A 16,990-nucleotide genomic window follows, 5' to 3' on the forward strand; every position below is an offset into this window, starting at 1 on the left:
ATGTAAACTGGGATAGGGCATTTAAATGTAATAATTATTATTAGTATTATTATTAATAATAAAAATATGAAGAAAGACAGAGTGATTGTAAATACAAATAATTTTATTGCATAGAAATAAAACTGTGAAGAACCTACACCGTGCAACTGAGAACTAATTCCCTAAGTAACCACACATACACCCCAACAAGAGGGCACACTTATCAAAGGTAGGAGGGAGAAAACTGGGACGTTTTAGGGAAAGGACATATGACCAGAAATCCTTGGCTTGAGGTCTGGAGAGGTCCAGGGGCAAATACAGCTGAGGTCCAAGGAGCAGAACAAGGAGTCAACTAAGCACGGAGAAAAAGCCTGCAGGAAACCAGAATTCTGACCAGCAGAGATCTGGACCAGGGATATGAGGAACAATTTGCTATGGTTTCTATAATGGACAAAAGATCCCCAGGGTAGGTGGGATTTGGGCCATCCTGGCTTTGCCTTGGGTCAAGATAAAAAGTTTGAACCTCACTGGTTGGTTGAATGTTAACTGCAGTCAAACTTTGGCCGGGAAAAGTGGGAAAATACCTTGACTGGGCTATCGTGAGCCAAATCTGCATATGTACAAAGGAGACAACATGATTAATGTACTTTAATTAGGTTGAAGTGAGCCAGATCTCTGTGTGCATGTTAAGTGCTGTCAAGTCACTGCCGACTTATGGCAACCCTATGAATTAATGTCTTATCGTTAGCAGCCATTCTCAGGTCTTGTGAACAGAGGGCTCTAGTTTCTTTTATTGAGTCAATCCATCTCATGTTGGATCTTCCTCTTTTCCTGCTGCTTTCAACTTTTCCTAGCATTATTGTCTTTTCCAATGACTCTTGCCCCACTGGTGGACCTCCTGATAGCACTGGTATTTCTGGCCACTGTGTGCTACAGAGTGTTGGACTGGATGGGCCTTTGGCCTGATCCAACATTGGCGTCTCTTACGTACTTATGTTCATAGTGTTTAGCAATTTTAGTTTCTAGGGAGAATTCAGGCTTGATTTGGTCTAGGACCCACTTACAGTATCTGTAAAACTCTCCTCCAACACCACATTTCAAAGGAATCTACTTTCTTCCTCTCAGCTTTCTTCATTGTCCAACGTTCACATCCATATATAGTACGGTAGTGAGGAATACTGTGGCATAAATTAACTTGATCTTGGTTGCCAGGGATACATCATTACACTTAAGGATTTTTCTAGTTCCTTCATGGCTGCCCAGTGGTATAACAAGGGTGGGATGGGGTGTGTGTTCCACTCCAGACAGAGTTTGAGGAAGGCCTTTGAAGGGGACCTCAAAGCCAGCATCATGCTGCATCCAGCCAAATGTCTTTTCTTTTCTTTTTCAAATTCAGTTTTTGCTGCAGCCACTAGGGGTGCAGGGAAGTCTGAGCATAGCAAAAACACTACTAAACTTCCCTCACTCCAAGACTGAAGCAAACTCTCTTAACAACAACTGAACCAGCACACTGATAGCCGCTACAGTAGCTGCCAGCCTTCGTGTCATCTTGTCCAATAGTCTAGCCTTTCTCTCTTCCTTTCCTTGCAACCAGCTCAGCCAGATCTTGCAAAGCAGTAGTTAGGGTGTTGCAGCAAGATAAAACAACCTTTCCCTCTCTTAATTTCTCTCTCACTTTTCCACACTTTTCTCATTCATTTCTCCCTTCACCAAATTTTTCTGTGTCCCCTCACCCTTATTTTCAATTCTTGGTCTCAGTGCCTTCTCATCTCTATCCTGCTTGGTGACAGAATGTATTTAAGAGTAGTATAGTAGCAAACCTTTGTTAATATTATGGACAGAAGGCACTGAGTTTGCTGGGCACTGTGCATTGCACTGGTTCTTCTGGGCTTCCATCCCCCCCCTGCTTGGACTGTGATTCTGTGCTCGACATCAGCTAGCATTGCCACAATGGCACTGGGTTTGCTGGGCTTCCAGCCCCCCTTGCTTGGACTGGGACTCTGTGCTTGGCATTGGTCCTGTTGAGCCAACATTGCCACAATGGCAGTGGGTTCTGCTGGGCAAAATGTGGTTGCACTGGTACAGCTGGGTACTTTGTACATTGCACTGGTTTTGCTGGGCTTTCAAAATGCCTCCCTTCAGTTTCTGCTGCAGAGATTCTCTGGTTTGACTTTAGTCCTTTGGAAACAATGGGGGCATCTTCTTTGGGGATAATGTGTTTCTTAACATCCAGTCTGGTGAAGCTTGCAATCACTATGTTGTGATCTTTGGCTAGTCTTAGTTCGAAAAAGTTAGTACAAAGTCTTAGTTTGTAAAAGTTAGTACAAAGGCAGACTCCTAGCTCTGTAGATGTTTGGGATGGTCAGGTCTTAGGCTTCAAAACAGAGAACAGAAACCCTCCCAAGTGCCTGCTCAGAACATGGGTGGCATGATGGATTTTATTTTATTTTTTGCTGTCAAGTCACAGTTAACATGGCGAACCTGTAGGGATTTCAAGGCAAGAGATGTTTGGAGGTGGTTTGCCATTGCCTGCCTCCATGTTGGCCCTGCTTAGCTTCTAAGATGTGACAAGATCAGGCTACCCTGGGGCTATTCAGGTCAGGGTTAGGCTGAGAGTAGTGTGACTGGCCCCAGGTCACCTAGTAAGCTTCCATGGCACAAGTGGGGATTCGAACTTGGATTCCCCAGATCCTAGTCTGACACTTTAACCCATACATCACACTGGCTCTCGTGATGGAATAGCATGTTATATATATTTTTTTCTTTCTGGCATGATTATATATACAAAGTTAAATAAAAATTTCACTGTCTTTTTTCTTTTCTGGCCATTATTGTTGTTTTATTTCATGATTATTACTGAAAACAATTTTGTCATATTGAGGAGGACACTGACTTGGATAGCCCCAGCCTAGCCTGATCCTGTCAGATATCAGAAGCTAAGCAGGGCCAGTGCAGAGGCAGGCAATTGCACCTCTGAATGTCTTTTGCCTTGAAAACCCTATGAGGTTGCCATAAGTCAGCTGTGACATGACTGCCAGAAAAGGGGGGGGGCGCTGTTAAAAAATTATCTGCCCCAGGTGCCAAATAGGCTAGGTACACCACTGTGACTGCCCTTCCCAATTTTAATCTCCTTCTGACTTCTTGGGTGCAGCCTCCCTTTTGGTTGATGATGGAACCAAGGAATAGAAAACCTTTACCAATTTCAGTTTCTTCATCATCAACCCTTAAAGTTGTGTAATTCCCCAGTACTCATTATTTTTGTCTTCTTTTTTTTTATTGACTCTCCTAAAAAGGAGAGAGTTTATTCATTTTTCATATAAGAAAGGGGAGGGTATATAGTGGGATAAAGAAAAGTTTGGGTGATCTTATTATTAGTATGTTAATCTTTTATTAGTAATACACACATCTTCTTTTGGCTTCTTCTGCGAGTTGTCAATCGTCTTTCATCTTAATCTGTTAAGAAAATAAAAAACTGTTAATAGATTAGTAGTGTCCCTCTGGTTTTTGTTAGTAAAGTCTTTCTCATGCGCTTTCCGAACTCGTCTTCATGGTCTGGGCAGCCTCCCTTTCATGTCTCTCAGGTTGTATGATGGACCCTTCCCTGCTCCTTTATCCTCCGGGGTCTTAACTTCCCCCTCCGATCTGCTGTCTCTGTCGCTGTCCATTTCCTCCCCTTTTGGGGAGTGCTGCTTCCTCCTTGCTGGTGTGCCTCTTCAAAAAGTCTTGAGCTTTGAAAATGGAGTCAATCTTCTCCCTTTTATCTTTACACTTGAAAGTGAGTCCTTCTGGAATCAACCAGCAATAGTTAATTTGATGGTTCTGCAAGAATAAGGTCAGTCCTTTGTATGCTTTCCTTTTCATTCGAATTTCAAAAGGAACATCCTTCAAAATTCTAATTGTCTGCTCTCCAATCTTCATAGGCGTTGATGAAGATACTTTTAATATTTGATCCCGAATTTTCTGCTTTGTAAACTTGACCACCACTTCTGCCGGCAGGTTATTCAACCTTGTAAAATTGGAATAGGCTCTGTAAATCAGATCCATTTCCTCGCTCATTTTTTCCGCTTCCCAGCCGGTGAGTGTTGCCAAGGCTTCCGCTAAAATGCCTCGGAGATCTTCTTTTTCCTGTTCTTTTATGCCCTGAAATCGGAGAGTCAAATTTGATTTTTCCATTTGAAGCATCATTAACTTTTTATCTTGCATCTCTTGGTGTTTTTCTATTTTGTCAACCTTTTTCTTGACCTTTTTAGTATCTTCTGTTGAGACCAAGCACTTTTGCACGATTTCCTCCATTTTCTTGGCTGTATCGTTTAACTGAGTCTGCTGAGTATTGAGAACACCTTCCATATTTGTCAATGTTTGGTTGATCTTTTGCATTTGTTCCAGCAGAGGGCGCAGAAGATCGCTCTCTTGTTGATTGACAGCTGGCTCCAAGAGGCGGGAGCTAGCACCGGAAGTTCCTCCCGTCTTCTTTGCCGGCTTGTCCTGAAACTTTTTCTGGCTCGACATCTTGTTTTTTTTTGTTTACTTTTTAAAAGTTCGTGCCGCGCAGCTACAAAATGAAATTTCCTGTGTCTCTTCTAACAATTCTCCAAGTGGTAACACTGCTCCTTTCCAATTTTCACTCCCCCCTCTCTTCCTTTTAAATCAGTCTTTGTTACACAGGGTGGGAGGGGATTCTCCTCCCTCCTCCCTTGTGGTTTTTCAAAAAAGGAGGGGGAACGCGCTCAATTCTTTTTCTCCCATTCCGACTGGCAACTCACAGTTTTAGCCGAAAATATTCTTTTAAACGCTCATCCGCTTAATCACCCTGTGGCGACCGGCGGCTCCACTAGTCCCCGTGTGGGGCACTGCCGCGGCTAGGGCCATTGGGGCATGGGGCGAGCCTCAATTTCCGACAATTCGGCCGGGAAAGAGGCACATCCCCTGTGCGCCCCAGATCGGAGCCCCTACCTGGGTCTCCTTAGGGTCTTCGCTTATGCGGATTCCCCTCCTTGGCCGCGCATGGGCGAAACAACTCCGGGAGCATCACGAAGATGCGTCCGCCATTCGCGAAGTCCAAACCGGAAGCTATTATTTTTGTCTTCTTGATGTTCAGCTGTGATCCTGCTTGGCACTTTCTGCTTTAATCTTCATCAATAGTGGTTTAAAGTCTTCACAGTTTTCTGCAAATAATGTGGTGCCATTTGCATATCTCAAATTGTTAATGTTCCTTCCACCAATTTTCACCCCCCCTTCCTCTAAATCTAACCCATCTTTCCTTATGCTGTGTTCTGCATACAGATTGAAGAGATAGGGAGATAAAATGCATCCTTGTCTGACACCTTTGCCGATTAGAAGCCATTCTGTTTCTCCATATTCTGTCCCAACAGTGGCCTCTTGTCTGGAGTATAGATTGCACATGAAAACAATCAAATGTTGTGGCATACCCATTGCCTTTGAAGATAACCATAGCCTTTCATGATCCACACAGTCAAAAGCATTGCTGCAATATTATCTATGAAACACAAGCTGATTTTCTTCTGAAATTCTCTTGTATGCTCCAGTAACCAATTTAAATTTGCAATATCTCTAATGCTTCTTCCTTTTCTGAATCCAGCTTGATCATCTCACATTTTCTCATTCCATATATGGTAATCATCTTTGTTGTAAGATTTTGAAAGCCACTTTACTTGCATGAGAAATTAATGTGATGGTCTGATAGTTGCTGCAGTCTTTGACATCTCTTTTTTCCCCCCCAGAACTGGGATGTAAATTGAGCGTTTCCAGTCTGTGGACCATTGTTTTGTTTCCCATATTTGTTGGAACAGTCTTATTAAAATTTTGACGTACTCAGTTTCTGTGGCTTGGAATAGCTCTATTGATATCCCATGTACTCCTGGTGATATGTTTTTCCCAACTGCTCTCAGAGCAGCTGTCACTTCACTTTCTAAAACTGTAGGTTTATCTTCAAAAGATGCCTCTTGGAAGGATTCTCTCATCCTTTTGTCTCTTCTATACAGTTCTCCAGTGAACTGCTCCCATCTTTTCTGTGTTTTGTCCAGTTCAGATAATGTATTTCCGTGTTGATTTTTGTGCATGCCTGTGATTTAAATTTCCCTTTGATTTCTTGGGTCTAGTGGAACAGATATCTTGTTCTTTCTTTTTTGTTGTTCTGTTTCTTTACACTGGTCATTATAATAGTTTGCCTCTACATGTGAGTCACTGGAATGCTGCATTTAGAATTTTGATTCTGTTTCTGTCAACTTTTACTTTTGCTTCTCATCTATTTTTAGCAGTTTTAAGTCATCCATTGAGGCTTTTCTTTTCTCTTATCTACAGGAATAGTCTTTGTGCATTCTTCCTTAATAATGTCTCTGGTTTCAACCCATGGTTCTTCTGGTTGACTTGAACTTAGTAAAGCAAACCTGTTGTTTACATGGTTTTAAAACTCTTCAGGAATATTGCTCAGATTGTATTTTGGCATTAGGACTGTTTTGGTGTTTTTCTTCAGCTTTATTCTAATTTTTGATATTAACAATTTATGGTCTGTACCACAGTTGGTTCCTTGTCTTGTTTTAGCAGAGAGAGTAGAGCTTCTCCATCTTCTGCTTCCAATTATGTAATCTGATTTCTATATTGGCCATCTGGTGATGTCTACATATACAATTGTCTGTTTGGTTGCCTGAAGCATGTGTTCACAATGAACAAATTATTGTTTTCACAGAATTCTGTGAGTTGCTCTCCTTCTTTATTTCTTGTTCCTAGCCCAAATCCTCCAACAAGATTTGATTCTGCTTTGTTTCCTACTTTTGTGTTCCAGTCACATACGATTAGCAGCACATCTTGTTTAGGTGTGTGATCAGTTTCTTCCTGGACATTTGCATAAAAGCTCTCAATGTCTTCCTCATCAGCATCTGTACACAAACTTGAATTATGGTTATAGCCCCTGACTGCCTGGGTTACATCTCACCTTCCTATTAGAGCAGCTCTATTCCTTCTGTGTTTGTCATTCCCCAAGTAAAACTCTTTGTAATTTTCTGAGTGAAAATGTCCTAAAGTTCTGCATTTAGGTAGGAAAAATCAAATGCAAAAGTATAGGATGGGGGAGACTTGGCAGTAGTATGTGCAAAAAGGATCTAGGGGTCATAGTAGATCATACACTGAACATAAGTCAGCAGTATGATGCAGTAGCTGAAAAGGCAAATGTGATTTTGGGCTGTATCAATAGAAGTATAGTGTCCAGATCATGCGTAGTTATGGTATTGCTTTACTCTGCTCTGGTTAGACCTCACCTAGAGTATTGTGTTCAGTTTTGGGAACCACTATTTAAGCAAGATATACACAAGGTGGAACATGTCTCGAGGAGGCCAACGAAGATGGTGAGGGGCCCGATTCGGTTTTTCCCACCATAGAGAACAATGGAGGGGATGGAGGCAACCTGTTTGGGGGCCCGTAAAATTGGACCCCCTGGTCCAACATTCTTGAAACTTGGTTGGTATCTTGGGAACAGGATCCAGCAGCTAACCTGCAAGTTTGGAGCCTCTCCCTCAAACCCCTTCCCCTCTCCAGCCTCCAGAATATACCCTATGTTTTTGCCCTTGACTTCAATGGCCCATAGGGTATAATAGGGCCGAATTGCTGCCGAAATTCGGCGGCAATTCAGCGGCAAGCCGACTCAGATCAGAGAATCTGAATCGGCCCTCAGCAGCCAAAAAAGGGCCTGAATGGGCCATTTTCGGGGGTGCATTCGGTTTAAATGAACCGAATGCACATCCCTAGTCTGGAGATCCTATGAGGAAAGATTGAAGGAGCTGGGTTGGATCCAAGATGGCGCTGGCTGAAAGGACGCGAGCTTATGCAGTCTGAGATAAGAGTTTTCCTTTTCCTTTTTATTAAGTGTGTTAATTTATAGTTTTATAGTTAGGCAGCTGGGTGGGAGTCCTTAGTATGCGACTGAATGTGACTGATTAGGAAGCTGAAGCTACTAGCATTTTAACTGACATGTCGAGGAAGAGAAATAGAGGCTGTTTACCTGCTGGCTCACCCGACTCCTCTCCTTCTCGTGGCTCTAAACAGCTGAAGATAAAGGATTTTTTTGCTAACAACCTCGAAGTTGAAGGGGATTATCTTATTCCTTGTGATAACAACAGATATGAGGTGTTAGAACATGAGGAAAATGTTCATTGCCTCTCATCACCTTTGCAGCTGCAGGCCGATGCTAATTTACAGCCGGCATCAGAGGAAGCAAGTGAAACTTTTCACCCTCAAACTGCGCCTCTTTCGCCTAAAGGCTCGGCTGATGACTCCTTCGAGCATTTATCTAATGCTGACCTTGTGAAGCTAATTGCTACTCATAGTATACTAACAGCCAAAACAATCTCTAAAACATGGGACTATGTGAACAAAATACTTCACAAGTTGCAATTAATTGAGGAGCAACTGATAACTAACAAAATTCAGTTAAGCCCAAGCAAAACTTCAGTGAATGCTGGGGGAAGACGCCCATTGGTGATAAGACCTTCTGCAACCATTATTGCAGCTTCAGAGAGTTACAAAGTAAATGCAGCTCCTGTTTGTTCCAGAAGAGTTTTACTGAGTAACAGGATTGCTCTCTCTATAGCTAAAAGGCCTGTGAACTTTGCCAGGTGGGAGAGCAGAAGTTCTATATTACAATCATTGGCCACTATTCTGAGACTCAGCAAGAATTTTATCGATCTGGTAACTGTTCAGCCCCTCCCTCCTTCTTTTACTGGGAAAAGATTAATTTTATCTTTCAAGAACTCTGGTATTCCAGAAAAACTTTTTTCTCGGAGACAGTTTTTGGCTAAATTTGGAATTCAGCTCTCAAGAGTATTTTATGATCCAGTGATACAACCGCGCTTAAAAACCTTTGGGAAAAGGTTGGCTCCTTTTTCTGTTGCCCCAGAAGGTCAGACCAGAACCAACGGGTTGAAATTATATCAAAAGAGTTTTCGGCTAAACATTAGGAAGAACCTCCTGACAGTTAGAGTGGTTCCTCAGTGGAACAGGCTTCCTCGGGAGGTGGTGGGCTCTCCTTCTTTGGAGGTTTTTTAAACAGTGGTTAGATGGCGATCTGACAGCAATGATGATCCTGTGAACTTAGGCAGATTGTGAGAGGGAGGGCAGGAAGGGTTGCCTCAGTACTTCGTTCTTGTGGCCCTTTCTTACATGCCCAGGGAAATGCTGATCACCACTTTGGGGGTCAGGAAGCAATTTTTCTCCAGGCCAGTTTGGCCAGGGATCCTGGAGGTTTTTTGTTACCTTCTGGTCATTGAACAGGGGCCACTAGGGGTGTGGGGGGAGGTATACATGAATTTCCTGCATTGTGCAGGAGGTTGGATTACCCTGGAAGACCCTTTCAACTCTATGATTCTATAGCAATGAAGGCAGAAGGCACAGAATTAACAACTTTACTCAGAACCTGTATTGGGCCACTTCGGCATTGTCATTTCTGTCACTCGTTTGTCCCTATTGCTTTGGGTCCCCCCCCCTTTTCCACAAGTGTTTTGCTCCCTCTGGGACTACTAGAGAGAGCAAAACACATTGGGGGGGGAAGCCCCTGAAGCAATAGGGATAAACTAGTGACAAAAATGACAGTGCGTTAGTGGCCTTGGTCAAGTGATTGTTTTAATGTGCTGATGAACCTTCCTCACTGTTATTGTATATCCCTATTTTTAGTATATGTGCTGCCGTAGCGAGCATATGGTTGCCAGGTCCTCCCTGATCACTGGTGGGGGTTGGGGGGTAGGGTTGCCAGCTCCAGGTGGGGAAACTCCTGGAGATTTGGGGATTGATCCTTGGAATGACAGGGACCTCAGTGGGGTACCATGCCATAGAATCAACCCTCCAGACCATCCATTTTCTCCAGGGGAACTGATCTCTGTAGTCTGGAGATAAGCTGAAATCATGGTAGATCCCCAGGTCCCACCTGGAGGCTGGAGACCCTAACAAGCACAATTCTTATATATCCAGAAGCTAGTTAACAACCTACTAAAGAGTGTAAAGTTTTGAAAATGTTAATAAGTTATTCATAAATGCAGGAACAGTATGTCTTTTTGCAAGGGTAATTATAATGTAGAATGAAGATTTTGCAATTAATCAAAATTAATGTTAGAATTGTACTAATCAAAATGAAGCATTAGAACTCGCTGGGGGGGGCAATTATTATGTTACTGAATTATCACTTGGAGCTACTAGCCACAACCCAACACAGATTTTAATGTGCTGATGCTTATTAAAATCAGTGGGTTTAATTAATATTGGATTATGATTTTTTTTTAAAAGGATCCTGCATGATTTTCCAGTCCTGATGTTTGCAGATGTGTTCAAAACAGGCAGCGAGTTTTAGAATAATATTGTTAATTCTGTTTTTAAAAAGCAAAGCAGTAAGTGGACATGCAAATTGCTGTTAAAGCAGTCCTGCCATGTGCAAATTCAACTTTGCATTATACTGCTTATTTAGAGGGGTGTCTGTGTTTTTGAATGGGGAATTTTATATGCAGTTGAGCATACTGCAGATACCAGTACAATGTTACATATCCTCATATTGATTTTTGCAGACATGACTATCTGCAGAATACTAGGCAAGAAGGCCAAAATATCTGCAACAATCTGCTGGTTTGGTTCTGTTTTTTATACAAAGGGAACATGAGGAAGTTCACAAATTCCTTGTTTATCCATCAATAAGAAGCATAGCTGCTCAAGAACAAAGCACGCATTGCCCCAACCTTTTCTCCAGTCCTCAGGTTCACCCATAATTTTTTCAGTCCTAGAGTAGGGTTGCCGGGTTTTGGTTTGGAAAATTTCTGGAAATTTGGGGGTGGAGGCTGGGGAGGCTGGAGTTTGGGGAGAGGAGGGACCTCAGCGGGGCATCACACCATAGAGCCCACCGTCCAAACCAGCCATTGTCTCCAGGGGAACTAATCTCTGTTGTCTGAAGGCCAGTAATTCCAGGAGATCTCCAGGCCCCACATGGAGGTTGGCACCAATGCGTTTAATGGGCAGTGGAAAATTGACAGGGCCTAGCCTTCAGTTTCTAACTTGTGTAGCAGAGCTGCTTCCTTCTCTCAAGCAAAGAGCACTTAGGCTTTGGAGCAGTCAGGACAATGGAGGAAGTTAAGGCTGAAATCCTCATGTCTAGGTGTAAGTCCCATGAAATAACATGGGACTTTCTGATCAGTAGTCCTGCTTAGGCTTGCTCCTTACCCAATGCAGCCTCCCTCAAGCTTTCCCTTCTCTTCAGCAACTCTGGTGTCTAGGCAGTGGGGGTGGCATGTATGTATGGTTGGCTTTGGAGTGTGGTGCAGAGGGTTAGCGCTGTATGTGTGGACTGATGGGGTGGACTTGCTCTGTGCGTGTGAGGGAGACAGAGAGAGAGAGAGCACATGCCTCCGAGGTAAGAGATCACTGCTGCTGCTGTTTGCATTCTTTCCTGCAGCTGATTCAGGAGGAGCAAAGCTGGCCTGTATGTAAGTGCCATTGGATGTGGTCTTGGGTGCCAGTGTTGGGAATGGGGCAACAGTTTTGCAGTTTTTAGTTAAAGAGAATACCCCCCCCCATGTTAAAGTTGGGGTCTCCTTATGGCTACAGGTTCAGCTTCAAAAATAATAAAATTATTTTAAAAATCATTGATAGAAGGAACACAATATTTCATGTCTTTGTGGTTTAAAAGTTCATGACTGTCCTTGGGAATATCATGTTCCCCAATTTTTCTGTAAATTGTTATTTTTTCCCCTATACATAAGACCTAGGGAAACCTCAGGTTTGTAGAAACAAATACCTCAGCCTATTTACCCTCACCATGGTGGATTTTTTTTTGATCCACATGGAGGTCCTACTTTGATATTAAGTAGATGGTATGCACAAACCACTGTTCTTTGAGGAAAAAATGTTTTGTGCCTTTAAGAAGATATATATATCTTATATATATACCTTTAGCCTGTTGTTTCTGTTTGGAATGGTTTCTATTCCTTATTCTTGTACAAAAAGGGAAAATGCTAATGAGATTGTACAGTCAACACATTGTATACATGATACTTGTTGGCTGTCGAAATTTAATTGACCACACTTCATTGAACAATGTGACTGGATATTGATTAGCTGCCTAATTTGAAATGAAATATTATGCTTAGTTATTATGCCTTGTGACCTCAGGACATAATGTGGTATAATGTAATATGAAGCAATTACTAGGCTATTTCTATCATTACAGGGTTATGATGGAAATTGTCAGTTGGGAAGGATTTACACCCATAATCTGCTAGCAAATCAGAAGCAGTTATGCTGAAAATCTTAAATGCAGGATCAAAATGTGGTCACCACTGAAAAACAGATTCTATGTGGCAGAGGGGGGCAGAGGGCTATCCAATGCAACTATGAGATATCTAATATTGACTCTGTGCTGAGTCAGTGGATCCCCCTCCCCCATAAAGTGCAACTTTTATATAGGGTCCTATCACACACTTAGCTGATACACTTGCCAGCATTAAAGATACGTTGTGAAGCTTCCTTTTGCAATATACTACAATATCAGTGTTACAATAGCTGAAGCAACCAATACACAAGTAGTGTAGATAAATAACTTGCCTATAAACCCTTTGAACAAAGTGACATTTTTCATGGGAGTGATTTGCAAGACTGCTACCATGCTTTTAAAATGTAACATAAGAAACAGTATTTAGGGTCAAACTGGATGTGAAACTAGGAGATTCATGAATAGACATCCTGCAGTTTTTAGAAGAGTGAATAATAGGGTTGGTCATGAACCAGCTGACGAACTAAAGTTTGTCGCGGATTTTGGCCAGTTTGTGGTTTGTGAAGCAATGTTCATGAACTGAAGAGCTGCCATGAACTTCCATGAATTTTGATGCAGTTCATGGTGGTTTGCAAAGAGCCATTTAAACCACTGCTTTCTGCTCCCCACAAAAATCTGTGAGGAGCAGAAAGCAGAGCTTTAAATGGTTCCGAGCCATTTCACCTCCAGCTTTCTGCTCACTGCAGCTTTTGACAGTGAGCAAAAAGCAGGGGGTGAAATGGCTGGGAGGCATTCCCCCCAGCTTTCTGCTGCCCACAACTTTTCACAGCCAGCAGAAAATGGGATGAAATGATGGGGAGGCATTTCACCCCCTGCTTTCTGCTTGTTTCCCAGCCATTTCACCCCCTGCTTTTTGTTTGCTGCTAAAAGCCACAGCAAACAGAAATCTGGGGGTGAAATTGCTCTGAGCCATTTAAACCCCTGCTTTCTGCTCCCTGTGACTTTTCACAGGAAGCAGTGGTTTAAAGGGCTCTAAGTCATCTAAATCAAACAGCTAAGTGGCTGGGAGTTCCTTTCTGGTCAGCTGTTTGGTTTAAATGACTTGGAGTCATTTAAACCACTGCTTTCTGCTCTACACCACTTTTCGCAGGGAGCGGAAAGCAAGAGTTTAAACTTTAAATGGCACACAAACTGATATGAACTGGTTCGGTTTGCAAACTGGCCTATTGGTTTGTGATTCGGTTCATGGTTCAGCCACAAACCACAAACCCAACAGCAAAAATGTGATTCGTGCCCATCCCTAGTGAATAGCAGCCACAAAGTCACCTGATTCAGACTGGGGACACAGACTGGGGGTTAACATGTCCCCTGCAACATTCTGACCTTAATAAGTCTTGCAGAGCTGCTATTTCCACACAGGGATAACATATAGGCACCATAATGTTTTCATGTTTCTTCTACACAATAACGTATTGAGTATTATTATTATATTGATACCCCTGATTTAGATGTAATTCCTGCCATTCATTTTTACTGCTGAGAGACCCTGAGATGAGTTGATGAATTTCTAATACTGGGGTTGATTAAATTTTCTACATCATTTGGTGTTGGATGCTCTCCGCTGTCTTCATTGTAGGAAAGCAGGAGCTCCTTAGACACACTCTGGGCACATGTTAATTTCTCTGCCACTGAAACCAATTGGGGGTTAATTTTTTATAAAAATTTGGCTGCCCATTTGGCTGTTTATTTATCAACAAAATTTTCATAATAATACTTTGGGGCCCAATGTATATTTGGTATTTGGTGTAGTGGTTAAGTGTGCGGACTCTAATCTGGGAGAACCGGGTTTGAATCCCCACTCCTCCACTTGCACCTGCTGATGTGACCTTGAGTCAGTCACAAGCTCTGGCACAGCTGTCCTTGAAAAAGAGCAGTTTGTGTCAGAGTTCTCTCAGCCCCACCCACCTCACAGGGTGTCTGTTGTGGGGAGGGGAAGGGAAAGGAGTTTGTAAGCCGCTCTGAGACTCCAAGTGAAGGGCTTCTTCTTCTTCTTTTTGGGTATTCCCCCCTTTTTCTTTCATGCATTATTGAGTTTATTGGCCATGTTATGTCATCTTGTTAGGCTATTCAGTGGCAATTAGTATGAACTGATTAAGATGTTGCCTTTTGTTCTGTAACAGAAGGTCTTTGTGTAAGCTACTTCCAGTTGTGCATTGGTGGGATCTACCCCATCCATGGGACAAATAAATATAAGGACACAGCTCATTTGTCAAGACTAATGACAGTCATTTGTGATTATGGGAACCAGACAGATTGGGGGGTAGGTGTCCTCAGATTCATGAGCTCTCTCTCTTCACTTGGAATTAAATTATTTCTATTTTGCAACAAACCACAGTTTGTGGTTACTCCCAAATTACAAACTAGGGTTAGTTCTCTTTCCTTCACCAAAACTGGGATTAAACTATGCTTTGGAATCCTAATGTGCAGGAAAGAAAGCAAACTAAAGTTTATGAACGTTGTTTGATGCTAAAATCTGTATTATTGTTTTGGTTATTGTATAAAGTTAAAATTGAATACAAATGATTTTTAAAAAAGAAAAGAAATATATTTTCCTTATACTTTATTCTGTTTGCAGCTTTGCTATATGCAACCATTTTTGGTAATGTGACAACTATCTTCCAGCAAATGTATGCTAACACAAATAGATACCATGAGATGCTGAACAGTGTCCGGGATTTTCTGAAACTCTATCAAGTGCCCAAAGGCTTGAGTGAACGTGTGATGGACTATATTGTTTCTACTTGGTCAATGTCCAGGGGAATAGATACTGAAAAGGTGAGGTGTCATGACTTTGGAATCTTACTGTCAAATAAATGTTTTTTCTTATTGTTTACCAGCGGCTAGTATTGGTTACTGCAAACCTGACTTTCCATAATTACATAAAGCAAGGAAAACAACTGATATCTTTCAGCTGAAGTAAGGATTGAATCAAAAATGTATTTCAATTAATTTTCCTGTTTTGAAGCTGTCCTTAATGAAGGCATGAGTGTTGGTTCCAGCAATCTGTGGGCACAAAGATTGTGGTTCTACCCCTTGTTTTCTTTCCCCAGCAGTGTGTTTCAGCTCTGAGAAAGTTTATTGCCAGGCCCATGGACAATGAGACAAATAGGTCAGGAGGCTTTGTTGGAGTGGGTGAAATTGCCCCTCTCCCCCTCTTCGTTTGGCAGAGCTGCACTGATGGAAGAAGCAGAAAGAGTGATTTTATTATCTCCTCTCCCCCACTGCAGTTTCCTATTAGTCCAAGCAAATCCCAATGGGTCCTGAGATCCCAGAATAAACTTTCCCATGGTTGGAAAGGACTATTGGAGGAGAGAAATCTGGGCAAGATTTGCAACCATCTACCTTCCTGTGATGGGTCACTAGATTAAATCCATTGCTTTGAATGCTGTAAAGGCCTCCAGCAGACAAAACTAGCTTTCCATGATCAAAATCTCTAAGAGACCTTCCAGAAATTACCTCCAAGAGACCTCCCAAGTGCTGCTTGGATTAGCATTTCAACCCCTACCTGGCTTTCACACATAGAATCATAAGAACATAAGAGAAACCAATGTTGGATCAGGCCAATGGCTCATCTAGTTCAACATTCTGTCACACAGTGGCCAAAAATACCAGGTGCCATCAGGAGGTCCACCTGTGGGGCCAGGACACTAGAAGCCCTCCCACTGTTGCCCCTCCCCCCAAGCACCAATAAGACAGAGCATCACTTGCCCCAGACTGAGAGTTCCTATCTATACCTTGTGGCTAATAGCCACTGATGGACCTCTGCTCCATATGCTTATCTAATTCCCTCTTGAAGCTGTCCATGCTTGTAGCCACCACCACCTCCTGTGGCAGTGAATTCCACATGTTAACTACTCTTTGGGTGAAGAAGTACTTCCTTTTATCTGTTCTAACCCGTCTGCTCAACAATTTCATTGAGTGCCCACAAGTGCTTGTATTGTGAGAAAGGGAGAAAAGTACCTCTTTCTCTACCTGCTCTATCCCATGCATAATCTTATAAACCTCAATCATGTCACCCCTCAGCCGTTGTTTCTCCAAGCTAAAGAGCCCTAAGCGCTTTAACCTTTCTTCATAGGGAAAGTGTTCCAACCCTTTTATCATTCTAGTTGCCCTTTTCTGCACTTTTTCCAATGCTATAATATCCTTTTTGATAACCAGAACTGTACACAGTACTCGAAATGAGGTCACACCATTGATTAATACTGGCTGATTTATACTGATTGATTTATACTGGCTGATGATACTGGCTGATTTGTTTTCAATTCCCTTCCTAATAATCCCCAGCATAGCGTTGGCAGGGGTCATTTCGTAGATAAAGAGGTGCAGGAGCTCATTAGCATAACTCATTAGCATAAGTTATTTGCATATGCCACACCCCTGACATCAAGGGAAGTGTGTCAGAAGGCAACACCCACTACTCAGGCTCCACTGGACTGTTTTGGATTGCTAGCGATTGGGGGGAGGGGACACATGCAGATCTGTCCTCGCAGAGGACAGAGAGCTTGTACCTGAATAAAACTTGGTCTTAAAGGTGCCACCTGAACTGTTTTGGACTGGGGTCCTGGGGGGGCCTCTGCAACTTACCTGGCTGCTTCTTGCTCTGACTGAGGGCTGCTGGGAGCAGGGGGTGGGGCTTGTTGCATGTGCCTGCCCTCTGTGCTCCTTACTGCTGGAGTTTCGCTCCTGTGCACTCCT

General features: G+C 42.6%; 1 protein-coding gene across 1 annotated transcript in view; it reads left to right on the top strand.

Moving 5' to 3' along the window:
- Window positions 1–16,990, top strand: part of KCNH1 (potassium channel, voltage gated eag related subfamily H, member 1) — a 359,758-nt gene that overhangs the window by 158,207 nt on the left and 184,561 nt on the right. The window contains exon 8 of the mRNA XM_015427609.1: window positions 14,871–15,070. Coding sequence (XP_015283095.1) covers window positions 14,871–15,070 — 200 coding nt within the window. The remainder of the gene's footprint in view (window positions 1–14,870; window positions 15,071–16,990) is intronic.

The sequence above is a fragment of the Gekko japonicus genome, unplaced genomic scaffold, assembly GCF_001447785.1.
Source record: "Gekko japonicus isolate JY-2015 unplaced genomic scaffold, Gekko_japonicus_V1.1 scaffold45, whole genome shotgun sequence".
NCBI lineage: Eukaryota > Metazoa > Chordata > Lepidosauria > Squamata > Gekkonidae > Gekko > Gekko japonicus.